The following is a 23,737-nucleotide window of genomic DNA, read 5'->3' as shown; positions in this document are numbered from 1 at the left end:
ACTAAGGTGAATTAAATAAAAATAATACATGCGCTATAAATAAGACATGTAAGGCAAGATAACACCAATTTTAATACAAAATCTTTGCACTACAGACAATATCTCTCAAATTGAACAATTATTAATTTGTTAAACCAAAAACATTAAGTATTAAAATATTAAAAATATTAAAGTATTTCTGATTAAAAGAGATTCTTCATCTCTTTAGTTAAAAAAGGTTAACAGTCCTTGACAAGATGGTCGATCACTACAGTTTATATAAATCACTTTGCTCTCCTTCATTCACGCTTTTATATCTGGACACGTATTTCGCTCTACTCGCTGCCGTTGCAGGTTCTCTGAAAAATTGTTCCTGTGCGTTAAATCAATAACTGCATGACAACATCTTAATCAATATCTAGACATATAATTTCGCTTGAATTTTTCAAAGCTAGGTAAGATCTTATTCTGATTCGAACAACTCTTCTGGTTTCCAGAATTTCTAAAGTTCCATGTTCTAAGAACTATTTATAAGACGTACAAGCACTGCTGAAGAAAAAGGAGGAAAGTAATGCCTGAGATGAGTTCAAGTGACAAAACCTTCTCAGTGATCCAAATCCAAGATTGGGTCGATCAAATTCCTTAACAGATTGATGAAATGATTAGGTTTTAAGAAAACAATGGCCGGAATAGACGTGCAAGTGGTTGAAAGCAAACTATTGTTCGACAGAATTGACAAACAAATCCGTCAGAAAATTTGGCATAGACACACCTGTGGACGTTGGTATGTGAGCACTGTCTTCCCCTCACAACGTAAGACGCGTTAGTCCTCTCATCTTCCTTAGCGTTGTACGACTGTTACGTGTCATAAGGCGCTACAAGATAAAATAAATTCTCCTGTGAAAAAATAATGATTGCCTACTATCCTAATATTAGAGGATTATTATAAAGATTTTAGCAATGAAACACAGCAACTTTGTACATTGCCTTTCTAAACATTTAAGTGAATCCATTTTCTATTTTTTGGGAGCAGTTTCTTTGCTATCCTTTTTTTCTATCACATTCTTACTGTATTTGTATTACCTCAATTAATTACTGTACAAGATGTATCATATACATTTATTTTTTCGGAGGTGTCTAATATGTTAACGATACCATACACATCGCGTACGAAATTTGAATGGTTTCGAGAAGAATATGGTTTGAGGTAAGTAATTTTATTGTAAGTAATATATAAAGATTAACTGGGCATTATTAAATTGAATCATATACTTTTGAATGCGTTATTTCCTGGAAAAAGCACAAATAATAAATCTTTTATGAAAAAGGAAAAAAAACGTTTACATAGTGTCCAAGATACAAGAATTATAGTCATTTTAAAACATATTGATTGCTGAAATGTAAACGTGTGGAAAGTGAAAGTGTATCTTGCAATGTATTGCAACCTCCAATAAAAGCTTTTTTTCCCGAAAATAAAGTTGAAAATTTAAATTGTGCTCATAAATTAAAGAAATATTAAATAGTCTGACATTTAGGCACGATAATGTATCTCCTCCTTCTATTACGTTCAACACTCCACTTTATCGATAATAAATATTAGGCACCTTTTTATTTACGTTTAACCTTTTGAACATTTACGTTTGAAAACAACGACGAATTGGTATATGCTATAACAACTTCTAGAACACAAAAATTTTGTAATGAAAATTTAAATAAAACCGGATATCGGATGAAGGATAGATCACAATTAACCTTTTAGCTACTATACGCCACTATAATGGCTTTCGTGTATATCATATTTTTGAACGGTACACCACTATATATGTACATTATAATCTAATCTAACGTAATTGCGCAGTAAGAAATCCTATCAGTCTCAAATCGCAATGCTACATTTACGATACGCAGATCGCGTTAAGCCTTGCCGTACAGAGGTACAATAGCTTGGCCGTTGGTCCCGGCGTAACCATAAGGTTAAAGATATTGTAAGAATGAAGCGACATTAGAATTACAGAAAAGTCAATTATTTTGAAGGAATTTTTATAAACTGTGGTTAAGTTTTGAATTAAAAGCAACGTATTCGAATACAGCTGCAGCGTTACTTGATTATATTAAAAAAGGGAACCGCAGCTGTTAGAAAATAATACAGTTAATGCTCCACTTTTTTTAGATCCACGCCGTAAGTACCTTTTACACTATTGTTCGTTTAAATTACACACAAATCTGCCCGGCTTAATTTCACTGCACCCCCCCCCCCCGCCAATATCACTGTCACGGGCTCAGTGCAACGTGATTCCAGTAAAAGGAACAGAAAATGAATACAATAAAAGGTAGAGAGGCAGAGAGAGACCAAGGAGATGCTGCGCACGTCAGATATAAACATGCAAAGAAAAAATTTTCAACTGCAATCATAAGCCTTACCTTCTCAATCATAGTACCGATGAAATCTTGAGATTCTTGTCATTAAAACGAGTCCAAACACGCCGTAAATCGGCCTAGTTTTATCGATTTGGAGGAAATTAATCTTTAATTTCGTTAATTACATTAAGTCAATAAAATTAGTCCAACTTCCATTGTGTTTAGACTCATTTTAATCACAATAATCTCAGAAATTTACTGGCACTACATTTGAGAAGGTTAAAATTACTGCAACTGAAATTTTTTTATTGAATGTTTATATTTAACGCGTGCGACATCGGTTTGAAGTCCTACGTCTCGACTCCCGATGTTTGACAGGCTATGTCTATCCCGCTTCCACTCATTTTTTATCAGGCTATGTTCAAGTTAATTCCTGGAGGAAAATAACTTCCTCCCGTTCTTCTGCTCGGTTAAATTTCACTGCTAGGACCCGAAATTATGAAATTTAAATATAAAGCAAAAGCTAGAAAGCATGTAAAAAATATCGCTGCATAAATATTTTTATTAAAACAGAGATACTTTAAATATAAGCAACGTAGCCGTAATTTTTTTAATAATTTATTCTATTCTTAGAGTACAACAGTTTATAGAATAGGAAAGAAATAGGAACTTGTAACCAGAATATCGTTATCCTGAGTATATACGATACTTCTACATTATTTTTGTGAGGATCGAAGATATTAAAAAAATAGAAATAGATTTAAACTTCCACAAGAACATAAATTTCAAGAAGCTTATAAAAATATACAATGAAATCGACGCCTATAAATAAAAGTGTATCGATATACAGGATAGTCCACGCAATTGTTTCAAGCTGTAATTCTGTTACCGTTGCAATTAAAAGTATTAAGAGAACATTAGTAAAAAAAGTTATTAAATGTGGAGATATTTTTAAAAAATGTCTTTATTAAATAAGGTACTTAAATGCCTCTCCATTATATTGGACACATTTCAAATAACGTTTTTCCTGAGATTTCGTTTTCCAAAAACATCTCGGCAACTAATAACTTTTTTACGAACATAAGAAGGAAACAAAGGAGAAAACCAGACAAAATGAAATGAAGTAAGATGTAACGACAAAGAATGAAGACGATATCAATATAAAGGATGGCCCATAATTATCTTTTAAAATTGCATTTTATTAAAACAAAACTGTTGCACTTATACATGTTCAAAACACATCTTCACTTTAGGAACAGACAAATAATTTTTCAAAAATTATTATAATAACGGGAACTGCACTTTCTCATTTCCGTTGCAAATTTTTACATTTGCTTTTAATTTTATGTTTAGTAACCTGTAAATATTTTCATTCATATTAAATGATTACAATTCTTCTTTTAAATTTTGAGTTAAAATATTCATTAAAGCAAAATTATTCAACTTACTTTTTTTCATAAGTAGGATATTTTTACTTTGATGAATAGTAATTATAACTTGACGTAGTTGTAATTGAAATCCTATAAGTAGAGAAAAACTGATAGCATTAAGAAAGTATTACTTCGAAGACCCAATAGCATATCATAGAAAGGGGAACATTTAAGTGCATTTGAACATTATAGAAAAGAAAATAGGAAGATCGTTTCTGTCAATGAAATATGAGTCGTATACAGGGTGTCCCACGTACAGTGCGTTACTGACATGATCTCAGCCGGCCTATGGTTCAAAAGTGAAGAAGGGCAACGGGATTCGGCCGCACACTCCACCTCAGCTCGCGACTCGGCCAGTACAAAGATGTGCCATAACTAACTCAGCCATTAGTATCGGGCCTAGTGCCACGAGTGGACGTTTCCCCTTGCCCTTCACCGTTTTAAGCCCCAGCTCAGCTTGGCTCGTATCAGTAACGCACTGTACTTGACCTAAATATTTGTTTCAAATGTAGAAAAAAACGCTTCCTATGATTACACTGTGGAACACGATTTTTGTTTTGTAATAGCCACTAGGTGGTCCTTATAGAGTTCCTTATCCTAAATACGAATCCGAAAACCAAATTGCTAGCTCACGTCCAGTTTTCGAAAAAATTGGGTTTTTATAAAAACGGTCGAATTTTTCAGAGAACCAAGTGTTACGTGAAAACCAACAACGATAGGAAGTTAAAATTTGTCGTAGAAAATAGAGGAGACTTTTCGAATATGTAGCCATACAAATTTTGAATATTGCATATCATTAAATGTTTGTAAATGATGATCAAAGTTTAAAAAAGAGTAGATGATTGATTTCTGAAGAAGAACCTCCCACGGGAAGCGTGAGAACAGTTTTTTTTCCGGACAGGTTAAGAAAATGTCGGTCAAGAACGCGTGCACGGAACTTTTGGCGCCTTTCACGTAACACTTGGTTCTCTGAAAAATTCGACCGTTTTTATAAAAACCCAATTTCTTCGAAAACTGGACGTGACCCAGTAATTTAGTTTTCGGATTCATATTTAGGGTAAGGAACTCTATAAGAATCACCTAGTGATTATTGCAAGACACAAAAAAAGTTCAAATTTGTTCCACAGTGTTATCGCTTTTTCTTTTTTACACTTACACCCTTTTCACTCGCACCGTAACCTTTCGCCCATAGCTAAAATTCACGCGATCACGTACACGCTTCATTCTCACGATCTCAGTCGCTCGGTCTCAAGCACTTTTTCGCGCTTCTCCAGACACTCGACTTTTCCACACATAGTCACCCTTATTTCCAAACAATATTTCTGAAAGCTTGAATTTTTTATAACTTTTTGGTATCAGTCTCGCGTCGATATTGTATCTTTATTAAAAGTTACAACACATAATAGATTTCGTAAAGTACGTACTTTGACCTTCCCCCCTGTAACCTTAAAGTCGAAGAGAAAAGTTTTTGAATCAACGCCTTTGAATGTCCAAGAGCAAGATTTTTCATGCCTGATCACATCCGTGGTTTCTCGAAGAGTCTTCCACTGTTATCGTTTATTCAACTATCCTTTAACACGTTAACTGCCACGCCGATTTCGCTTAACACTTAGGCGACCGCCTAAAAAGAACTATAACTGCAACCTCCTCTATTATCTTCAATTGAACTCATTCAATTAATTTGGTTAAAAACTTTGTTTTGTAAAAACAAGAACCGTATTTGATGAATTGCAAATAATCCAACTTCAAGACTTACTAAACGACAAAAGAAAAAATAAACAGAATAAAAGGCAAAGTGAATTGTGGGAGGTGAATTGTGTCACATTGCTAAGTGAAAAGTGGGAGATCTTCCCATTCGGTTGGCTAAGTGTTAACTAATAACGACAATGTGTCTACATCGAGATAGACCGAACATTGTGAGTGGAAGAGTCTCCTTGCCCCTGTGCACTTTTAGCTTGTGGGTAGTCAACACTGACGTGGCATCTTTGTTTCAATTGTTTTCATGAATTCCATTAATCTTTAATAAAATGTATTTTTTATTTACTAACATAATTAATATCTTTAGTAAAGACAGCAGCGTGGCAAGCAAAAATCACCAGCCGGTCCGTATCCGGCCTGGCGTAAACGGAAGGTCTAATGCTGATCCCAAGGGATCGGCATGGCAGTTAACGTGTTAACGACGACTTTGTTCAAACCTTCGTCAGATCTTAAGAGTCAATTCATCCCTGCAAAGCATTGCAGGGCTGTCTTCGATATATCGTAACAATATTGTAATTTAAATAGGATTACTGTTATTAACTATAAAAGAAGAAATTTTGTCACTTCCTGTTATTTCATTATCAATTATACAATTAAAATTCATTTACGCGAAAAAGGAGAGAAACGACATAAATTAAATTATATTGATTATTAAATGTTGATTTTTATTTACTACACTTTAAAAATATAGTTTGAAATTATTTCACCCAGTTTAGAAGGAAATACAGGTTTAATGTGTGTCAGTTTCCATAATATTTGGTATTTGGTTCATGTCCTTTCACGTTTCCTTCGAGAATTGCCCTTAGCCTAATCCCTGATAGAAGTCTTTTGAAAGTAAATTAGCATTGGCCTTTCACTAAGTCCACTTTCATAAAAATGCAAATCATTGTAGACATCCCAAAACTTTATTTTAAAGGATCTTCCTGAAAAATAAACCATGTTTTTGTCTATTACGTGATATAAATTACAATATTAATGTTTCTTTAAAATCTGAATGTGAAGAAATAGAAGAACTTATGCAGTGATTTCCAAACACAAGAAGCAGTAATCAATAACGAAAAGATTTCTCGATCGTGTTACATTTACACGATGTATCTCGTCAAACATAACACAAAATTAAGAACACGAAATTATAAAAAAAACCAACAAGGACCCAAGAAATCAGTTGATAATGGAAATACGAGGAACATTGATGTAACCGTAACATAAAATTCACAAGTTAATACGAAACAGCTGATTCTAACAGTAACACCAGTCAACGAAATGTTTCAGAAATACTGTAAACATTAAGTAACTGGCAATTCTATAATTTATGAACACAATAACCGAGTTTCATGTAAGTGGAAAATGTAGAGGTAATACTGCAATATGTGGACACGTTCACCGATTCTTATAAAATTATCAAATGCTGTAGTGAAAGCGTGGTAGTGAAATCTTGGAAACTAAAATAGAGTAGCCATTTTGATAAAAAAAAGTTGTTCAAGACATTAATTTGTTATTCACAAGTTATTATAATAATTAGGAAGATGGCTCACACACTGCGGTATTACCAAGTACCGTATTAAACGAGAGTTGTTTGAGTTAAATTTTGCTCTTTCAATCGATACAACAATCAAACATTAAGATTTTTGACCATTTCAAGTAGACTTATACAATTCGAAACTGTTGGCTAAATAGTTACTTTTAATATTATACATGTCAGTCAGAATCCAATAAAATAACCATTTATTCAGCATGCGCGTTTGCAAATCTTCTAGACCGAGGAATTCATAAATAATTATTTCTTCCGCACAAAAATCAAAAAAATTATCTCTAACATATGTACGTGTTCGCGTACATCCTCACTCGATACAAGCCTCTTTTGCATTTGCATTCCTACTTTTACGAAAGCAAACAAAACATGATTCATTGGAAAACTTGTTATTGGCTTCTATTTCTAAGTCATAAAAAATATTCTGCAAAGTTATCTTAGAATACAGATGCAAAATATCGTATCGAAGTTAGCTACTTTTACTTTTACTGGCATCATCTTACGACTGGGTGGTGCCGCTGTTTGAGAAATAGGCGTTAATTTCGTTTAGAAAATCTTAAGTGGTTGAAAGAGTGCGAAAGTAGAGTGTTTGGGACCAAGCGACTGGCCCGTGAGAATGAAGAGATGAGCGAAGCGTGTAAGTGACTGCGTGAGTTTTTACTATGAATACAAGGATCAGAAAGCAAGTGAGAAAGGATGCGTGTCAACAGAAAGAAATAACGATTGGGGATGAATGATAAAAATGCATGGATGTTCGGTAGTGAGAGAGTTCTGGGGAGAGTCTTAAGGAGAGTATTGAACCGAGAGTCTAGCGAGAAAATTGACAGCGCAGGAAAATCACAAGTAAAGATGAGACAACAGCAATCGCAGAGTGCTGAAAGGAAACCTCAAGCGACAACGTTCAGACAAATACTCGTTAAAATAAATTTTCTGGGAGGTATACGGTGAGTATAAAAAGTATTCGTACAGCCACCAATTTGTAATATAACTTCATGAAATTATAGTTTATTCACTGATGTTTTATAAACAATGTATTTGTAAATATTCTCAGAAGTCTCCAGAATATATATAGTATAAACAAAAACTACTTATTAAAATAATTTGTGAAATTAACCGGAAAAAGCAAAATATCGGACGAAATATGGGAGCAATGAGTATTTGTACAATTACTAATTTTGTAGAAATGCATCAAGAAATAAATAATAAAAATTATTTTATCAACAAAACACTGAATCAAACAGTTAATTAATATTTTGTAGGGTTTCCTTTTGATTTCACAATTGCCGCAATTCTTCTAGGCATTAAATTAACTAAATTTGATGTACGCTAGATGGGATCCTATTCCATTCTCTGTGAAAATATTTTTTATGCCTTCTTTAGAGGAAATTTGATGTTTCTTAATCTGTTGATCCAAGTAATTCCACAGATGTTCTATTGGATTGATATCCGGAGACTCTGGAGGAGTTTGTAAGTACGCTAATGTATAATATTTATAATATCTAAACTCTCGTATTGTGTGCAGTGTGTTGTGAATCGTTGTCAGGCATGAAAATGAAATTGTCTTTAAGAGATTATCTTTTAAAGTCTTAATATAAACTCGGTGATTCATAATTTCATGAAAAATTGTAATATGCCAACACTGGCTGCACTCATACAACTCCAAACAAGTAAGGAACCTCAACCGTGTTTCACCATAGACTGTAAGTTTCCTGATTTTAGTTCTTCATTTTTTTTTCTCTAAATAGTACAGCGTCCATTAGAACCAAAAATGTTATATTTACTTTCGTCTGTGAAAATCACCCGATTCCAGTATTCAGTTGGTATAATAATATTAGCATTTATGAACTGTAATCTTTTTTTCCTATTCACTTTACTTGGAAAATATTTTCTACGGATTACTCGACTATAATACCCTTGATTTCGTCATAAATTACGCACAGCGTCAGTGAATAGATTTATATCTAAATTTGTTGACGCCTTCACTGGAAGGACGCATACTGCACGGTACCGTTAGATTACCTAGGGCTGAAAGAGCATCGGTGACGACTCGAAAACGTGCAAACAATTTCTAGTGAAGCAAGATTGGATGGGCACTTTCGACCAGCAGGCCCGTAATAAAGCAGTGCGGCAAGTCCAGGCCAAAAACCCGAACAAAATCACCGTACGCTTTCCAACGCCGTTTCCGAGTTCGGGAGATGCTCCTCCAGGGATTCCACTTTTGTGCCCGCAACACCAAGGGAAATCAGTATATAAGTACAGTGTTTTTTTCCCGAAGAAGAATCATAATCCAAATTATCAAACATCCAAAAACGTTACGCTGCCCAACGGAGCGTTAACTTATCTTATCGTATCGTACCGTACCGTACCGTACCGTATCGTATCGTATCGTATCGTATCGTATCGTATCGTACCGTACCGTACCGTACCGTATCGTATCGTATCGTATCGTATCGTATCGTATCGTATCGTATCTTATCGTATCGTATCGTATCGTATCGTATCGTATCGTATCGTATCGTATCGTATCGTATCGTAACTCATCGTATCGTATCGTATCGTATCGTATCGTATCGTATCGTATCGTAACTCATCGTATCGTATCGTATCGTATCATACCGATATCGTCATTATAACACGATACCATTTCAACGCGTCCTCCAACGTTAATTCGTGAGAGGACATAGCTTGAGCACCCAACGCTCATCAAAATTATTTTTAAGGTACTCGACAGTTTTTATCGCACTTATTTTTGAATCTTGTTTTATCATTCTCTTAATAGCTCACCCAGTATATTGGTTAATTTTCCGTGGATGTCTATTGCTTGGATTATTTTGTAACTTCTTCCTTAATCTATACCTATTGATTGTACTTTGTATCGTAGATCGGGGTCTGTTTGTAATTTTTGAAACTTGTACTAAACTTTTACATTGATTATGAAGATTAATAACAATTTTCCTTTCTTCTATCGTAGTTTTTGTATGCGTTCGTCCCATTTTCAATTATAATGTTGTATATTGTGAAGTTCTCAACAGCACTGATGCTAGTAACGTTTGTACCATACTAACAAGCTCAACCATTACTTGGAAGGAATAATGTGATGTGTTTACGTTATCAATTCTCTTATAAACAATTCGCAACATGAACTATACGAATGCTTATTGCTTCTATATTTCCGTCGATTTCTTATTTTTTCTTGTTAATTTCATAGATAATTTAAACAACGAATTTTTATTTGCACTGTATATATTCTGGAGAGTTTCAAGAATATGTATAAATACATTGTTTATAAAATATTAGTTAATAACTTACAATTTCACGAAGTTTCGTTTCAAATTGATGGCTGTACAAATACTTTCCACACTCACTGAAAATATGGTAAGGACCTCAACGTAGGTCTACACTTGCAGTGGTGAGGTGGTGCCCAAACTGTAAGTCATTGTTTGAATGCCTAACTGAGGAAAAATGTGACAAGTGCTTCGAATGTAGAGAGTACAGGAACCTTCCCACAAATTGCCCCTCGAAACTGCCATTGAAGAGTAGTTATTGGGTGGAACGTGCAACAGGCACTAAGTACCAAAAAGAAGTGGTCATTCACAGATAGAAGACAAAGGTGATTATCGACACCGGGAGCAATTTGTGTTTGATGCGTGCGTTGATGGATGCGGAAATAGGAGCACCGCTATTACAGCGCTCGAGAATAAAATTTTGCGGTATCGAGCAACAAGGAAACTTGAGGCGCGATGAAAGCTGAAATTTTCATTGACCTGAAGTTAGTTTCAGAATTCGGTACCTAAGGTCAGAGAGTTCCGCTAAAGAATTCATGTTGCTCCGTAATTCAAGTTCCGACAAAGTGGTAAATTATGCGAAGTTAATTCAGAATGTGCTCGAGAAGTGACGTGCAAATATCTCTCAGCATTCTAGTGTAAAAACTGTGTAAATTAATATAAAAAATAGAAACAAAAATTGTGTAGCGTGAGTATGTCACGTGGCTGGCTTCACCTAATAAATGCCAAAATGCATAATTATAAAGAAGTGTGTGTGTGTGTGTGTGTGTGTGTGTGTGTGTGTGTGTGTGTGTGTGTGTGTGTGTGTGTGTGTGTGTGTGAGTGTGTTTGTGTGTGTGTGTGTGTGTGTGTGTGTGTTGTGTGTGTGTGTGTGTGTGTTGTGTGTGTGTGTGTGTGTGTGTGTGAGAGAGAGAGAGAGAGAGAGAGAGAGAGAGAGAGAGAGAGAGAGAGAGAGAGAGAGAGAAAGAGAGAGGGAGGGAGAGAGAGAGGGAGAGAAAGAGAGAGGGAGGGAGAGAGAGAGGGAGGGAGAGAGAGAGGGAGAGAGAGAGAGAGAGAGAGAGAGAGAGAAGAGAGAGGGAGGGAGAGAGAGAGGGAGGGAGAGAGACAGGGAGGGAGAGAGAGAGGGAGAGAGAGAGAGAGAGAGAGAGAAGAGAGAGGGAGGGAGAGAGAGAGGGAGGGAGAGAGACAGGGAGGGAGAGAGAGAGGGAGAGAGAGAGAGAGAGAGAGAGAGATCAACTAAAAGAGCATCGCGAAGTACAGTGATGAAAGTTTGATAAAAAAAAATGTTTATATAGTCACTTAAAAATGCAGCTACGAAGGCGAACAGTATTTGATTTTATTAAAAAATAGAACGAAAGTGACAACCTCTAACAGTGTATTTTTTACCTTGCACTTTTAATACTTTATTAAAGAGGATAGGAAGTATTATATTAGTCGTTGTAATTTTTCCTGCGGCAACTTTCACACAACTAGCACACGTGGAAGCCCTAAATCTTGGGTTTTCAATGACTCGAAGTAGTCTATCGCATTTAGTAATAAGTCCCATAAACCAGGGAAAGTTGATGACTGGTTACGCGGGTTCATTCGCTATGTAGGTCATTTACACCGGGCCCGAAGGAACCTGCGCTATATCATTTACAATTTTTTAAAGTATTTTCAGAAAACCACCCCACCTTGAAAATATGCATCGAGGACGTAAAAAGTAAGCGACTGGTTGTAAAATTGTGTCATTGGGGGAAGTCACTTGTCTTGACCTCAACCAGTTAGGGATAAACTCAGACACCTCCCAAGAAGGGAAATTCTATTTCTTACTCCTTCTCTCTAACTATATTCCATCAGTTTCTAACATCAGTTTTTAAATTTTTGGGCCTTGTGAATATTGTGAACATTTTCTGTGAATAATTTGTGGACATTATAAACTTTAAAGACTTTGTGGATTGTGTCAATTGTTATAACATTTGACTTTTAGTTTATTTGTATATTTTTTATAATCATTAATTGTAGTGTTACGTTTAAGTTATTCAGTTTAGTTTATTTGAAATATATTTTAGTGCAAGTGCTTAGTTTATTCCGCAAACTTTTTAGTGTAAATGTTTAATATTATAGTAACTAAGAAACGGAGCGTCGTGTTATCGATAGAGCAACAACTTCAAGTTTTAAAAGACTTGAAAATATTGCGCTCTTCGCAAGTGGCTACAAAGCATGATGTGGATAAGTCAAAGATTCGTCAAATTAGAAGAAGTATTCCATAAATTATGGCGTTTAAAAACAAAAGCAAGGCAGACAGAAAAAGACGAAGATTGCGGACTTCTTGTATATGAAGAATTGGAGGAACGTTTATTTTTATGATTTAGAGAACGCCACCTCTTTATCCAATTATAAGATTAAATTGATAGACGACATCCCCGTTAATACAAAATAGTATAGATTTTCTCTCGTGCATCGAGCTGAGATTAACAAACAGATTAAAGAACTATTCAAACAAAACATTATTTGCAATTCATCATCATTATACAATTCATCGTAGATTTTTTTATAATCTCCGGTCATCGGTGACCGACATGGCAGCCAACATGTTAAGCGTGCTTGGTCTGTTCATGGAAAAAGAATGATACAAAGAAGCATAAAATCAAAGTCAGAATATGTCGACACTTTTTTCTGCAACTTCAACAATATGTTTCCTTCGAACATAAGATTTTGTATACACATTCTAGAGATGGTATATAAGATATAAGATGTATAAAATATACATTTTTTTCTCTCAAATATATGACATATAGAAATATCGCAAGTGTCTTATATTTTTGTCCAGCACAGTAAATAACGTTTTAACCGGCTTCCAAGGCACCGAAATGTATGTATATATAGAGGACGTCGTATTATACACGAGTTAACACTGCGAAAACACGAGATTAAGTTTGAAAAACTCGCTTCACAACTTCGCGTCGAGAAATTGAAGTTATACATAGACAAATGCAAATTTCTAAGCAAAGAAGAACTTACCTCGGTCGTATTATTAGCGAGCAAGGCCTCAAACCTGATCCAGATATTAGGAATTAGAATTAATTTTAAAGAATTTACAAGAGAGGGCGTAAATAGTACTATATCGCATCGGACCATATTGTTGCTACCTTAATGTCAAAGCGTCATTATATGATTTTAGTTTTCAGTATGTTCCATTTTGCCAAAGTGTAAACAACATAATATTTTTAACATTAAAATGTTGAATTTTGTGCCAACAAAATGCAGTTTGCGGGAAGCTTTACTTTTTCGCTTCCACTTAACGAAAATCACTGCTGAAAGTCAACGATTGTAATCGAAAGCTTATGCTGATTACACTCCATTGATTTTAACATTTTAGTACTGTTTTCGACGCTTTATAAATAGTGATTTCGATACGGAAGACAAGAAATGTCCAGGCCAGCCGAAAAAATTTGAAAATGATGATTTGGAAGTATTACTCGATGTATATCTGTGTCAAACGTTTCAAGAATTGGCAGGATCATTGGAAATTAATTTCTCAACTGTCGGAAAACGTTTAAAAACAATAGGAATGATTCAGAAGCAAGGAAATTGTCGTACGAATTGAAGCCAGGAGACATTAAAAGACGTTTTTTCACGTGTAAACAGCTGCTCCAAAGGCAAAACAGAAAGAGTTTTTTGCATTGCATTGTGAGTGATGATGAAAAGTGGATATACTACGACAACTTCAAGCGTAAAAAGGGCAGATGCAATCCTAGCCAACCATCAACATCAACACCAACTCTATATTTGGTGGGATCAGGTGGGTGTAGTGTACTACGAGCTGCTCAAACATAATGAAACCATCACTGATGGACGCTATCGACAACAATTGATGCATCTGAGCCGAGCATTAAAGGAGAATCGACCACAATATGCCAAAAGACACGACAAAGTGATTTTTTTTACCACATGACACAGAGCCCGTTAAGGAAACGTTAGAAGCGCTTGGATGGGATGTTCTACTCCACCTGCCGTATTCACCAAATACTGCTTCTTTTGATTACCACCTGTTTCGATCGACGACGCAGGGCATGTTTGACAGCACTTTCACTCTTATGAGGATATCAAAAAATCGGTCGATTCGTGAATAGCCTGAAAAGACGAGTTGTTCTTTCGACATGGAATCCGTCTATGCTAGAAAGATAGGAAATAGTAGTGGCTAGCGATGGACAATACTTTAAATAAGTTATTACTTTAACATTTCTGTACAATAAAGTTGCATTTTTACAACAAAAATCCTTTAAAATTAATTTCAACTCCCAATAAAACAGAAGTCATTAGAAATTTTCCAACTCAACCTAACGCAGAAAATATTAAACAATTCCTAGAATTAAGCGGATATTATCGCCGCTTAAAAAGAAGTGGGACCGAACAACATCACGACCGATATGGAAGAAACAATAGAGAGTTAGCATACCAAGGCCTTTCTCGCTTCTACACAGTCCTCGCACAATTTGCATATATTACATCTCTAAACCTCTATCCCAGCATCTAAGACACGGTTATATCAGAATGTTTTACTGACGAGTCCACTAGTAGATCCCGGACGAAACGCTCACTCCCTCTCTCCCAAACTGTTCCAAGTTCTACTTCCTTTCCGGAATTTAACACGTTCACTGCCATGGGAATTTTAGGTATTCTATACAATATTCTTTATTCTTTTATAACAATGACAAATCTTGTAATAACCCATTCATTGTTAGCATACAATGTGTGATTTCATTTGTACTTTCAATTTATTTTGCTTTATATTACGATACATTTCAAATACAACCAAGATTGTACCAAACTAGCAATCTCTTGCTACGAGTATATTCGTGACTGGCAGTGAATGGGTTAACAGGCCGCTTCACTCACATGAGAATCGCCTACACTAAATAACGAAATACTATTCAGATGAATGCACGCATTCCGCTGGCAGTGGTCAACATTCCCCAATATCGTCATTATAAGTTGCGCATCCCGCAATGTGGGAATGGCAAAGGCCATCCCTCGCGTTGGTCCCTCTTGCTCTAATAACGTTCATCTCTTGTCAGGTATCGTAGTCCGGACAGCCGAGTACAAAATGTGAATGTGTCTATTATGCCTGTGCGTGATCTGTATTATCTTGCGATTAGGTGGTGCCGCTATGTTTGGGAAATAGGAGTGTTTGCATTTAAAAAATCTTTTGAGTGGCTGAAAGAGTGCGAAAGAAGAGTACTTGGTACTGAGCGACTGGACCGGACCGTGAGAATGCAGTAAATAGCGATGCGTGTAATTACGCGACTGTGTGAATTTTAACTGTGGATGCTAGGATGAAGGTACAAGTGAAAAGGAATGCGCGTGAAAAGAAAGAAAGAGTGATTGGGGATGAATGATAAAAGCGTGTGGATGTTCGGTGGTGAGAGAATCTTGGGGAAATTCTTGAACCCAAAGTCTAACGAGAGAGTTGACGGAGCGAGCATGATCTTAGAAGCAACTGATTAACGTAACGACTTGGTGTCTTAGTAAATGGTATTTGTGTAGTTACTATTCTGGTTACTATTAATAAACTGTTGTTTCTGTTAATCAAATTGGGATTTATTCGGAATATATCCTACAATCGGTGCCTCATCCAGGATTTTATACTACAATATGAACTAATAGATAACTTTTTTCAAATTAAGTGAATATTCATCTGAAATATGATATCCTTGTGGTGATAAAATATAAAAATTATTTACACGAATAACTTATATATTTAATAACGTCCTTATAAATATTATCTTTTACGATATCATTATTACTGTTATTATTTTTATTATTATCATCATCATTATGATTATTCTGTCAATACAATTAGACGTTTCTATATGACAATACTCCACTAAAATCTGGACATATCTATAGTAAGAGAATGATTTCACGAAACATTGAAGTTCGTTTTTGCCCACTTATCATCAGTGTAAAGATAAAGTGTTTTATAATTAATAAAAGAAAATGACTTCCATTTAGAGAATAGCATGGTTGAATAACGAATAATAGAATCAAAATCTTCTTATTTAAATTTTTTAAACTATAAGACACGAAGGAAAAAGTAAATTTTCTATGCATGAATATACAGCACGGGACAAAATGATACGCCAACCCCATGTGTGTTTAGACAGTTCAAGGTATATAAGTCCCTATAGAAGATAATACATATTTAGTATAACATGTACGTAACACTTATTATTGTACGTACACAAAAAATCAATTTTCTGAAGCTTGGTTTACGAATGCTATGGAAAAAATATAAATACGAATGAATGCATGTGGGACGAAATGATACGAAGCATACCTGTATAATGACTTAGATGGATCATTAATATTTCGTGATGGCACCGTACCTCTTTATAATTTCAATTAAACGATTTGGAATTAATTTATATAATTTTTTAACTTTCTTTAATGTTAAATTATTTTAATCTGCTACTACATTAGATTTTAGTTCTTAAACTGTTTGAAACTGTCTTTCTCCTATATATACTTTTCTAGATAAGTCTATCCACACATTTTCTACAAAATTTAGGTTTGGCGACCTTAGTCATCAGTTTAAAATTTGAATATTTTTATTTAAGTAAAATACTCTCACACTCGTTTAGCGGTGTGCATAGATGCACTAACGTGTTGGAAAAGCTTCCCTCTTCGCGTAACGCGAACGGTATATTCCTGCAATTGTTCGTCTATGTTTCGGACTATTTTTTGCAGCTTACTTTTAATTATTTTAAAATCACTCGCGAGGTCCGAAGCTTGTTTAAAAAACGGGTTTTGAAGGAACGTTAAAGAAAGAACGATATAGCGATAAACTATATTTATTTGACTGATCACTGATTAACTGAGGAACCAGTAGTTCGCTTGATTGCGGAAGTGGATTGTCGTTTTTTAGGAATGCGAAAAACGTTCCTAATTAGGGAGTTACAATTGTCCTTGTTTGGTACTTAGGTGGGGAGTTTTCTGAGTGTTCGTGAAGAACGCGGGGGTAGCAGATGTGAAAACAGCCTGGCAAATAGTATTATCATGGAAGTAGGAATATTGCCGTTTTTAAACATCTGTATTTTTATGACGATTATTGGTAGACTTCTGTAAAGACCACAGATAAATATACAGTTCTTATATTGCTCTCTAAACGTACGGTAGTTATATTTTTTTACATTGTGGAGATATTATTGTAGGATTTATTTATTAAAAATCCCACGTGCTCCCGTGGTAGGGAATAAAAAAAAGAAAAGATACACTCACTGAGTAACAATAACAAAAATCTGAAGAACACTTTATTTCAATATAACTCGCTGACTCGGTAAAAAGAAAACACGCCGCTTGTTCACTCGCTCAAGGTTACTCGCCAACTGTCTCAAGTTTTCCCTGTCCTCCGTCCTCGTTGTCTTTCCCTTTTCTTCCATCCCTTTTTACACTCAATCACTCACTCACTCACTCGTTACCCTTAGCCACGCAAAATTCCTAGGCACTAAACCCAGGTCACCCGAAAACGTCCACTCTGTCCCAAACGCTCTTCATTCACACTCCACGTTTTTCTAAACCGTTTTACAGGCATACGTCCTCATCCGTTCAGTGATTTACAACATCCACTCTGACTCATTCTAACTTTCACTCATCTAGAAAAACCCTACATTATAAAGTTTTTCCAATGACAATGGATATTTTGCGTTTCGATTCCAACATTATATAAATGGAGAAACAGAATTTATTTGCACAAAATTTGTATTTGTGAAATAAAAATCATTTTGTACAGCAGGGATTGCTTAGCAACACATTGGTAACCTTGAATTTTCGTTCTGTGGATAGTCGAATTTGGGGGTTTTGTCTACAGGTGGCCGCACTGTGCGCCATGATTCCTGTAGGTACCGGACGCGGCGGCGACGATAGAGTTTCCGAGGACTCCCCTACGCCGCCGCAGTATTGACTACAGCCAGTTCCAAGAATACGCCGGTTCCCGACCAGCTTGGATTGAGGCGGCACAAGTGGAAGCTTGTGTCGCCTAGCTATTGCAGTAATCTCTCCCAAATTGTCCTTTCCATTCTATTCTCGACTTACCCATGTATATAGTTCTATGAGAATATTGCAAAGAACTAGAGAAGAAACAGAAAAAACTTAAGTAAGCCGAAAGGCAGATTCAAGAATCAATCCAAGAGAACAATGACCAGAGGGGAAAATAGGAAAATCTTGCGACATCAACCAAAATCTTCAAAGTTCGAAGCGACGATTAACATCATCGTCGAGAAAATGCATAATCAAAAACAAAAACCACACATAAAAGTTTACGTGTACTCAAGACCGCGCACCGCACTTATGCTGGCCCGGAAAACACCTGCTGCATCATCACCAATTTAGAAAGCAAAATTATCTGATTGACGGAAGCCTCTTTCGGGGACTTCCACTAATCGGCGAAAAACTATCGGGCTCCTGCTAGGCAGGGAAATTACCATATAAGGAGGACACCGTGGAAGCTGCAAGAATACTGAGAAGAATAGAAATACGGTCACGGTCACTTGTGCCCAAAATGTTTGTACTTATAGTGCAGCGACACATAAAAGGTCAATAAACGCCGAATGCGACAGTTGGTATAGAATCCCAAGCATTTGCAGATGTTTGCAAAAAGTAGGTCGAGCTAAACAGTTTTTCGTACGAGGGAATGGTCGACGCGAGTCAACGAAGCAAGGCATAACATAAGCGAAAAATTGCGAAGAAAATCAGGTGTTAGTTAAAATGTGAGCACGACGACTAAAAGTGTGTAAAGGTAGCGTAATAAAGGTCTAAAAAAGAAATTAGTCTTTTACTTACGAACACTACCACGTACAGTTTTCGCTTTTGAATAAACTTTGTTCTATGAATGCGTGGTTAGGATAAGTTTATCATCTCTACACCTTTTACATTCTGTGACCATGTATATGTATTTAATATTTCGACAAAATAGTCGTGATGTGTCGCTTGACTAGCTTCATATTTAGTTTGACATCAGCTTTTCAAGCTGGAGATACTGAAATTTTAAGAAAAGAAAGGATTAACTGGAAAAATTATCCTATTGTTTGATAATTTAAAAACACGTAAACTACCATCACAACCTATTGATCACTTTGAGATTGTTTATTTATCGCTGAATATGACGTCCATCCTTCAGCTTATGGAACAAGGAATCTTTGAAAAAACGGAAAGATATTACGAGGATGTGGAAATATTTTATACAAATTATACACTAAGGGATTGCATAGATATGATCTATGCATTTTGACAAGACATCACGACAAATCATATAAGAAATTCATGGAATAAAATACTTACGAGCGAATCATCACAGAGCACACAAACAGAAAGACTGGACTTGCAAAGTGTAGTAAGTGAGATGACGGATGAACTACCATCAATGGAACATGTGAATAACTTTTTATCTGCGTGTGAAGAAATCGAAGCTACAACCGAGGGAAATACGAAAAAGAAACTCCAGCAGAAAAAGAACCACAGGATAAGCCTCCAAATAACAAATAATCTATGAAGGCTGCAAAGATGACAGGTCCACCACGGAATTAGAGCACATCTTCAATTGGCTGTCACTCTACAGTGACAGGGCACCGACATGCATCCAGTACATAGTGCAATGATTAAAATAATTTTTTCAGGAGCAAACCAATAAAGGGTGAGAAACCAAATAAAGTAGTTAAATATAATAATTAATGATTAAGAAATAATTCAGAAGCTAAATGAGTAGTATATAATTAGTAGAATACTTAGTAGATTCATTAGATTTATAGAATAGGTAAAACTTGAAAGTAATTCAGTTATTAATAAAAACAATCATTTCCCCTAATTAAGAAAAAGGTCATACATAAAAATACTTCGTCGATCTGTAACAGGCAAGATTTTTTAACGAAAGTTAATAAAGCAAGTTAATATGATCCAAATCATATCATGTTTGATTTAATTTTAATCGAAAAATCCCTATAATACATTAAAAAAAATTTCATACTGAAAAAGCTAAAAATAAAAATGTCCAATCGCCGTTTGTATTATATATGTTTGCTTATGTGTGTTGACACACCGTTACGTTGGGTTTTAACCTCTTAGGCACGGCTGAATTTTGCGCGGGGTTGTTTCTCTGTACGGCAGAGTTCAACACGAATTACATGTAAACGATCCAACACTACAATATGTGACGGACAATGCTGTTCTCTACGCCAGTACATTGGAATGAAGTTTTTAATGATTAAATTATAATTTTTCCTAAAGATATGATACACATAATTTAACTTTAAAAATTTACTTTAATAATTAATAATACAATTGGGTATGATATATTTTAAAGCGCGGTAGGACACATAAACCTACGTCACAATCTTCACACTCATAGCGCAATTTTCGTCTTACATCGTTCTTTGAACATACGATACAATTTCGTAACGCTGTTTTAGATGTTTTGGACTTACAATACGATGGAAAATGTTTTTCGGATAGTCTAAATGGGTGATCGCGAAAGCCACTATAGTGGCGCGTCGTTCAGAAAGATGACATTCACGAAAGCCACTATAGTGGCGCGCCGTGCCTAAGAGGTTAAATTTCTCGGCTACTTTGACTCTCATTCCATCTCTTTTCCGGCAACTACAGAGGCAACTACAGAGGCGAGCCGTGAGATTCAAAAATGGTGTCTACATACTCAAGTTGTCCCAACGCTATTCCGAGCAGTGGAACAATTCGAAAGAGATTACTGTGTAATCCAGGCTGGGCGGTTGATGTGATTGCCACATAATTTCACGATTTTTTAAAAGAAATACCTCTCAGATTGAAGTAAGAAAATTTTATCAATTTCGTTTTGGTTTCGAGCTTTTGCTCAACCAATTTTTAAACTAAAATGAAAAGTAATGTCCTGAATAATTTTTCATAAACAACTAATCAGGACTTGAAAATGTACCTATGGTGTATCATTTTGTCCCACTAGAAGAAACTCGTATTTACACTTCTTCCCGTAATATTCGCACACCAAGTTCTAGGAAACTGATTTTCCGAGTGTTTACGTAGAATGTGAAGTACAATATGCATTATCTTATAAGTGTATTCAGAACAATACGCGCTTGAGAGGTGGCGTATTATTTTGTCCCACACTGTATTAGGTGTGCAAATATGTTCGGTGCCTTTTTTTATCGATCATAATTGTCGTTTGAACTCGAATTTCTTCTCACACTTGGGGGTAACTGAAAAGAAACGTTCTTTTGGTTACAAAAAACACCATTAACGACAGCTGTACATTTTACCAGTTCAAGGGGCAGTCACACACATCACAGCATGTTAGAAACTTATCTGTGTAATTGCATTCTTTTTCACTTTCCACATGAAGAAATTATCTATTAAGACCACAGAAATGGTTCAGCCAACGCTAGGTAAGAACGCTCTATTTTATACAACGTGCAAAAGGTGGTATCTACAATACTGATTGAGACTGTTTCACAGCGTTGCTTCTAATTATCGTAGTGTATTAGATTTCATACAAAAAGTTAATTTTAATCGAGCGGTTTTCAAAAAGTGAGAAACAAGTCCTGATATGGCCACACTGTTTAGAAAAGACATTTATAATTTACCCAGTAGATGAGGAAAGGTACTAAAAAATTATGAATATTTCTAGACGCCATATTGTGCATTGCGATTTTTGTAATAAAAACTTAAAATTAAAAACAAATGCACCAAAATTATTTGCACATCTAATAATGTTACAAATAAAATGGATATAAATAAACAGTATTGTACATTTCTATTTTTGGAAGTAATAAATTATTCACAAGTATATTTCGGATACTTTATTTTGTAGACCTGCTTCATTGGATAATTAAAATTGCAAATGACTGGGAGCTGGTTAATCTGAGAATTTGAAAGACAAAGTATAACAATAACTACCCTCTGTTCCCAATATTGAGTCCGGCTAAAATCGTGATATATGTTGCACATAATATTTTTAATGCATCTCGTCAGAGTTCAAGTATCACTTTTACGAGGTAGGATTCTTTCAAATATTAAAATACTCTAAATTCTCTTATGTGAACTACATTTTCTATTACAATATATACTTATTGCAATAAAAATATTTACATATGTACAAAAGTGTTCATATATCGTCCGTTGCACGAAACCTAACACTCGTAACGTCATAGGAGCAGAAATCGCTCGGTAGGTTCACCCATCCCTCCTTTACGGTTCCGAAAAGTCCCCAATTTAGGCTCTCGACGTCATACTTCGCACAGGATTAGGACCACCGTATTTACAGAGGGTCTACGAGTCCTTTGATTTACCACGAATATTCAATATTCTACGTGTAAATAGTAGTGTACAAAATTATATGTAGCATATTATATATAATTATATGTAAGTGTATTAATTGTTATATACAATATATCATTACATTTTATAGAACAAGGTTAGTGGTTTTCTGAAGCGTAAGAAATAAAGAAACTGAGAGTACGCCAATGCTTCAGGATTTAGGGATCAATTCTCTCCATCTCACATCATTTGGAAACGACGTGCATCTTCGAATTTAACCGCTCAGACCAGAGTGCCAGGTTCCGTGCAACGAACGGTACTTATGCACGATAAAATCTATTCACAATAATTTAGTTTGAAATTGATATAGTACTAGGTATATAACGTTATATCGTAACAATAACGAAAGAAACAAAATATACAACAAATCTAACACAGAAATATGTTGTTGCAAAATCAACTATCATCAATACAAAAATTCGGAAACGTGACACTAAAAACTATTTAGGGTAACTGTAATCAAATTCAAATTCTGTAATCTATGTATTAAGATATTTACAAACAACTGATATCAATTTTATTCCAGTTCGTCGTAAATATTAAATCAAATTGAGTGTTAATCGCTTGTCTTCTTCTTCTTCTTCTTATGTAAACTTATCTGAACACTTTTTTCTCCCAATTAGTTCATATAATGGACGTTCTACTGTACTTATAAATCCAGTATCGAAATTAATTCGAATTTGTGAATACATGTTGGAGTAAAGTCTATCACTAAAGAATGTGTCGAACATTTTAGCGTGTGAGGATAACCATCAAGTTTCCATGGCAGAACTAGTTGTCGAACGTTGATCACTTGACTTTTAACAAAACTGATAAATCACGGATCGACGAACAAGTGATAACGTTTACTGCTTATTACTGTCTTCAGTACGATGAATATAATAGCTAGGAGCTGGCCAGGAAAGACCACGAAAATGAACATAAATAGGAAAAAAAAGGAAACGATAGAAGGAAGTTTATGATAACGAGTAGAAATGAACGAAATTGCAGGCGGAAAACTAAAAGATCTCTGCTGTTTATGTCTAATCGTAATCATAATCGTATCGTTTCACCTGTGA

At 35.3% G+C, this 23,737-nt stretch overlaps 1 protein-coding gene across 15 annotated transcripts in view; it reads right to left on the bottom strand.

Moving 5' to 3' along the window:
• LOC116431202 (metaxin-1) overlaps window positions 1–23,737 on the bottom strand; it is a 194,634-nt gene that overhangs the window by 133,919 nt on the left and 36,978 nt on the right. For 2 of the 15 annotated variants that reach the window (XM_031986277.2, XM_031986283.2), the window contains exons 6-7: window positions 752–854; window positions 387–620 (exon numbers count right to left, since the gene is read on the bottom strand). The exons of 4 other annotated variants lie outside the window; for them this stretch is intronic. In XM_031986277.2, coding sequence (XP_031842137.1) covers window positions 786–854 — 69 coding nt within the window. In that variant the 3' untranslated portion in view covers window positions 387–620; window positions 752–785. Of the gene's footprint in view, window positions 1–65; window positions 339–386; window positions 621–751; window positions 855–3,812; window positions 3,858–5,989; window positions 6,449–15,898; window positions 23,732–23,737 lie in introns of those variants that run through there. 9 more of the 15 variants (XM_031986282.2, XM_031986280.2, XR_004235867.2 and 6 more) reach the window with 8 other exon arrangements.

The sequence above is a fragment of the Nomia melanderi genome, chromosome 9 (assembly GCF_051020985.1).
Source record: "Nomia melanderi isolate GNS246 chromosome 9, iyNomMela1, whole genome shotgun sequence".
NCBI lineage: Eukaryota > Metazoa > Arthropoda > Insecta > Hymenoptera > Halictidae > Nomia > Nomia melanderi.
Note: the sequence above shows the minus strand (reverse complement) of the source record. Positions and strands in the feature narration are given on the sequence as shown.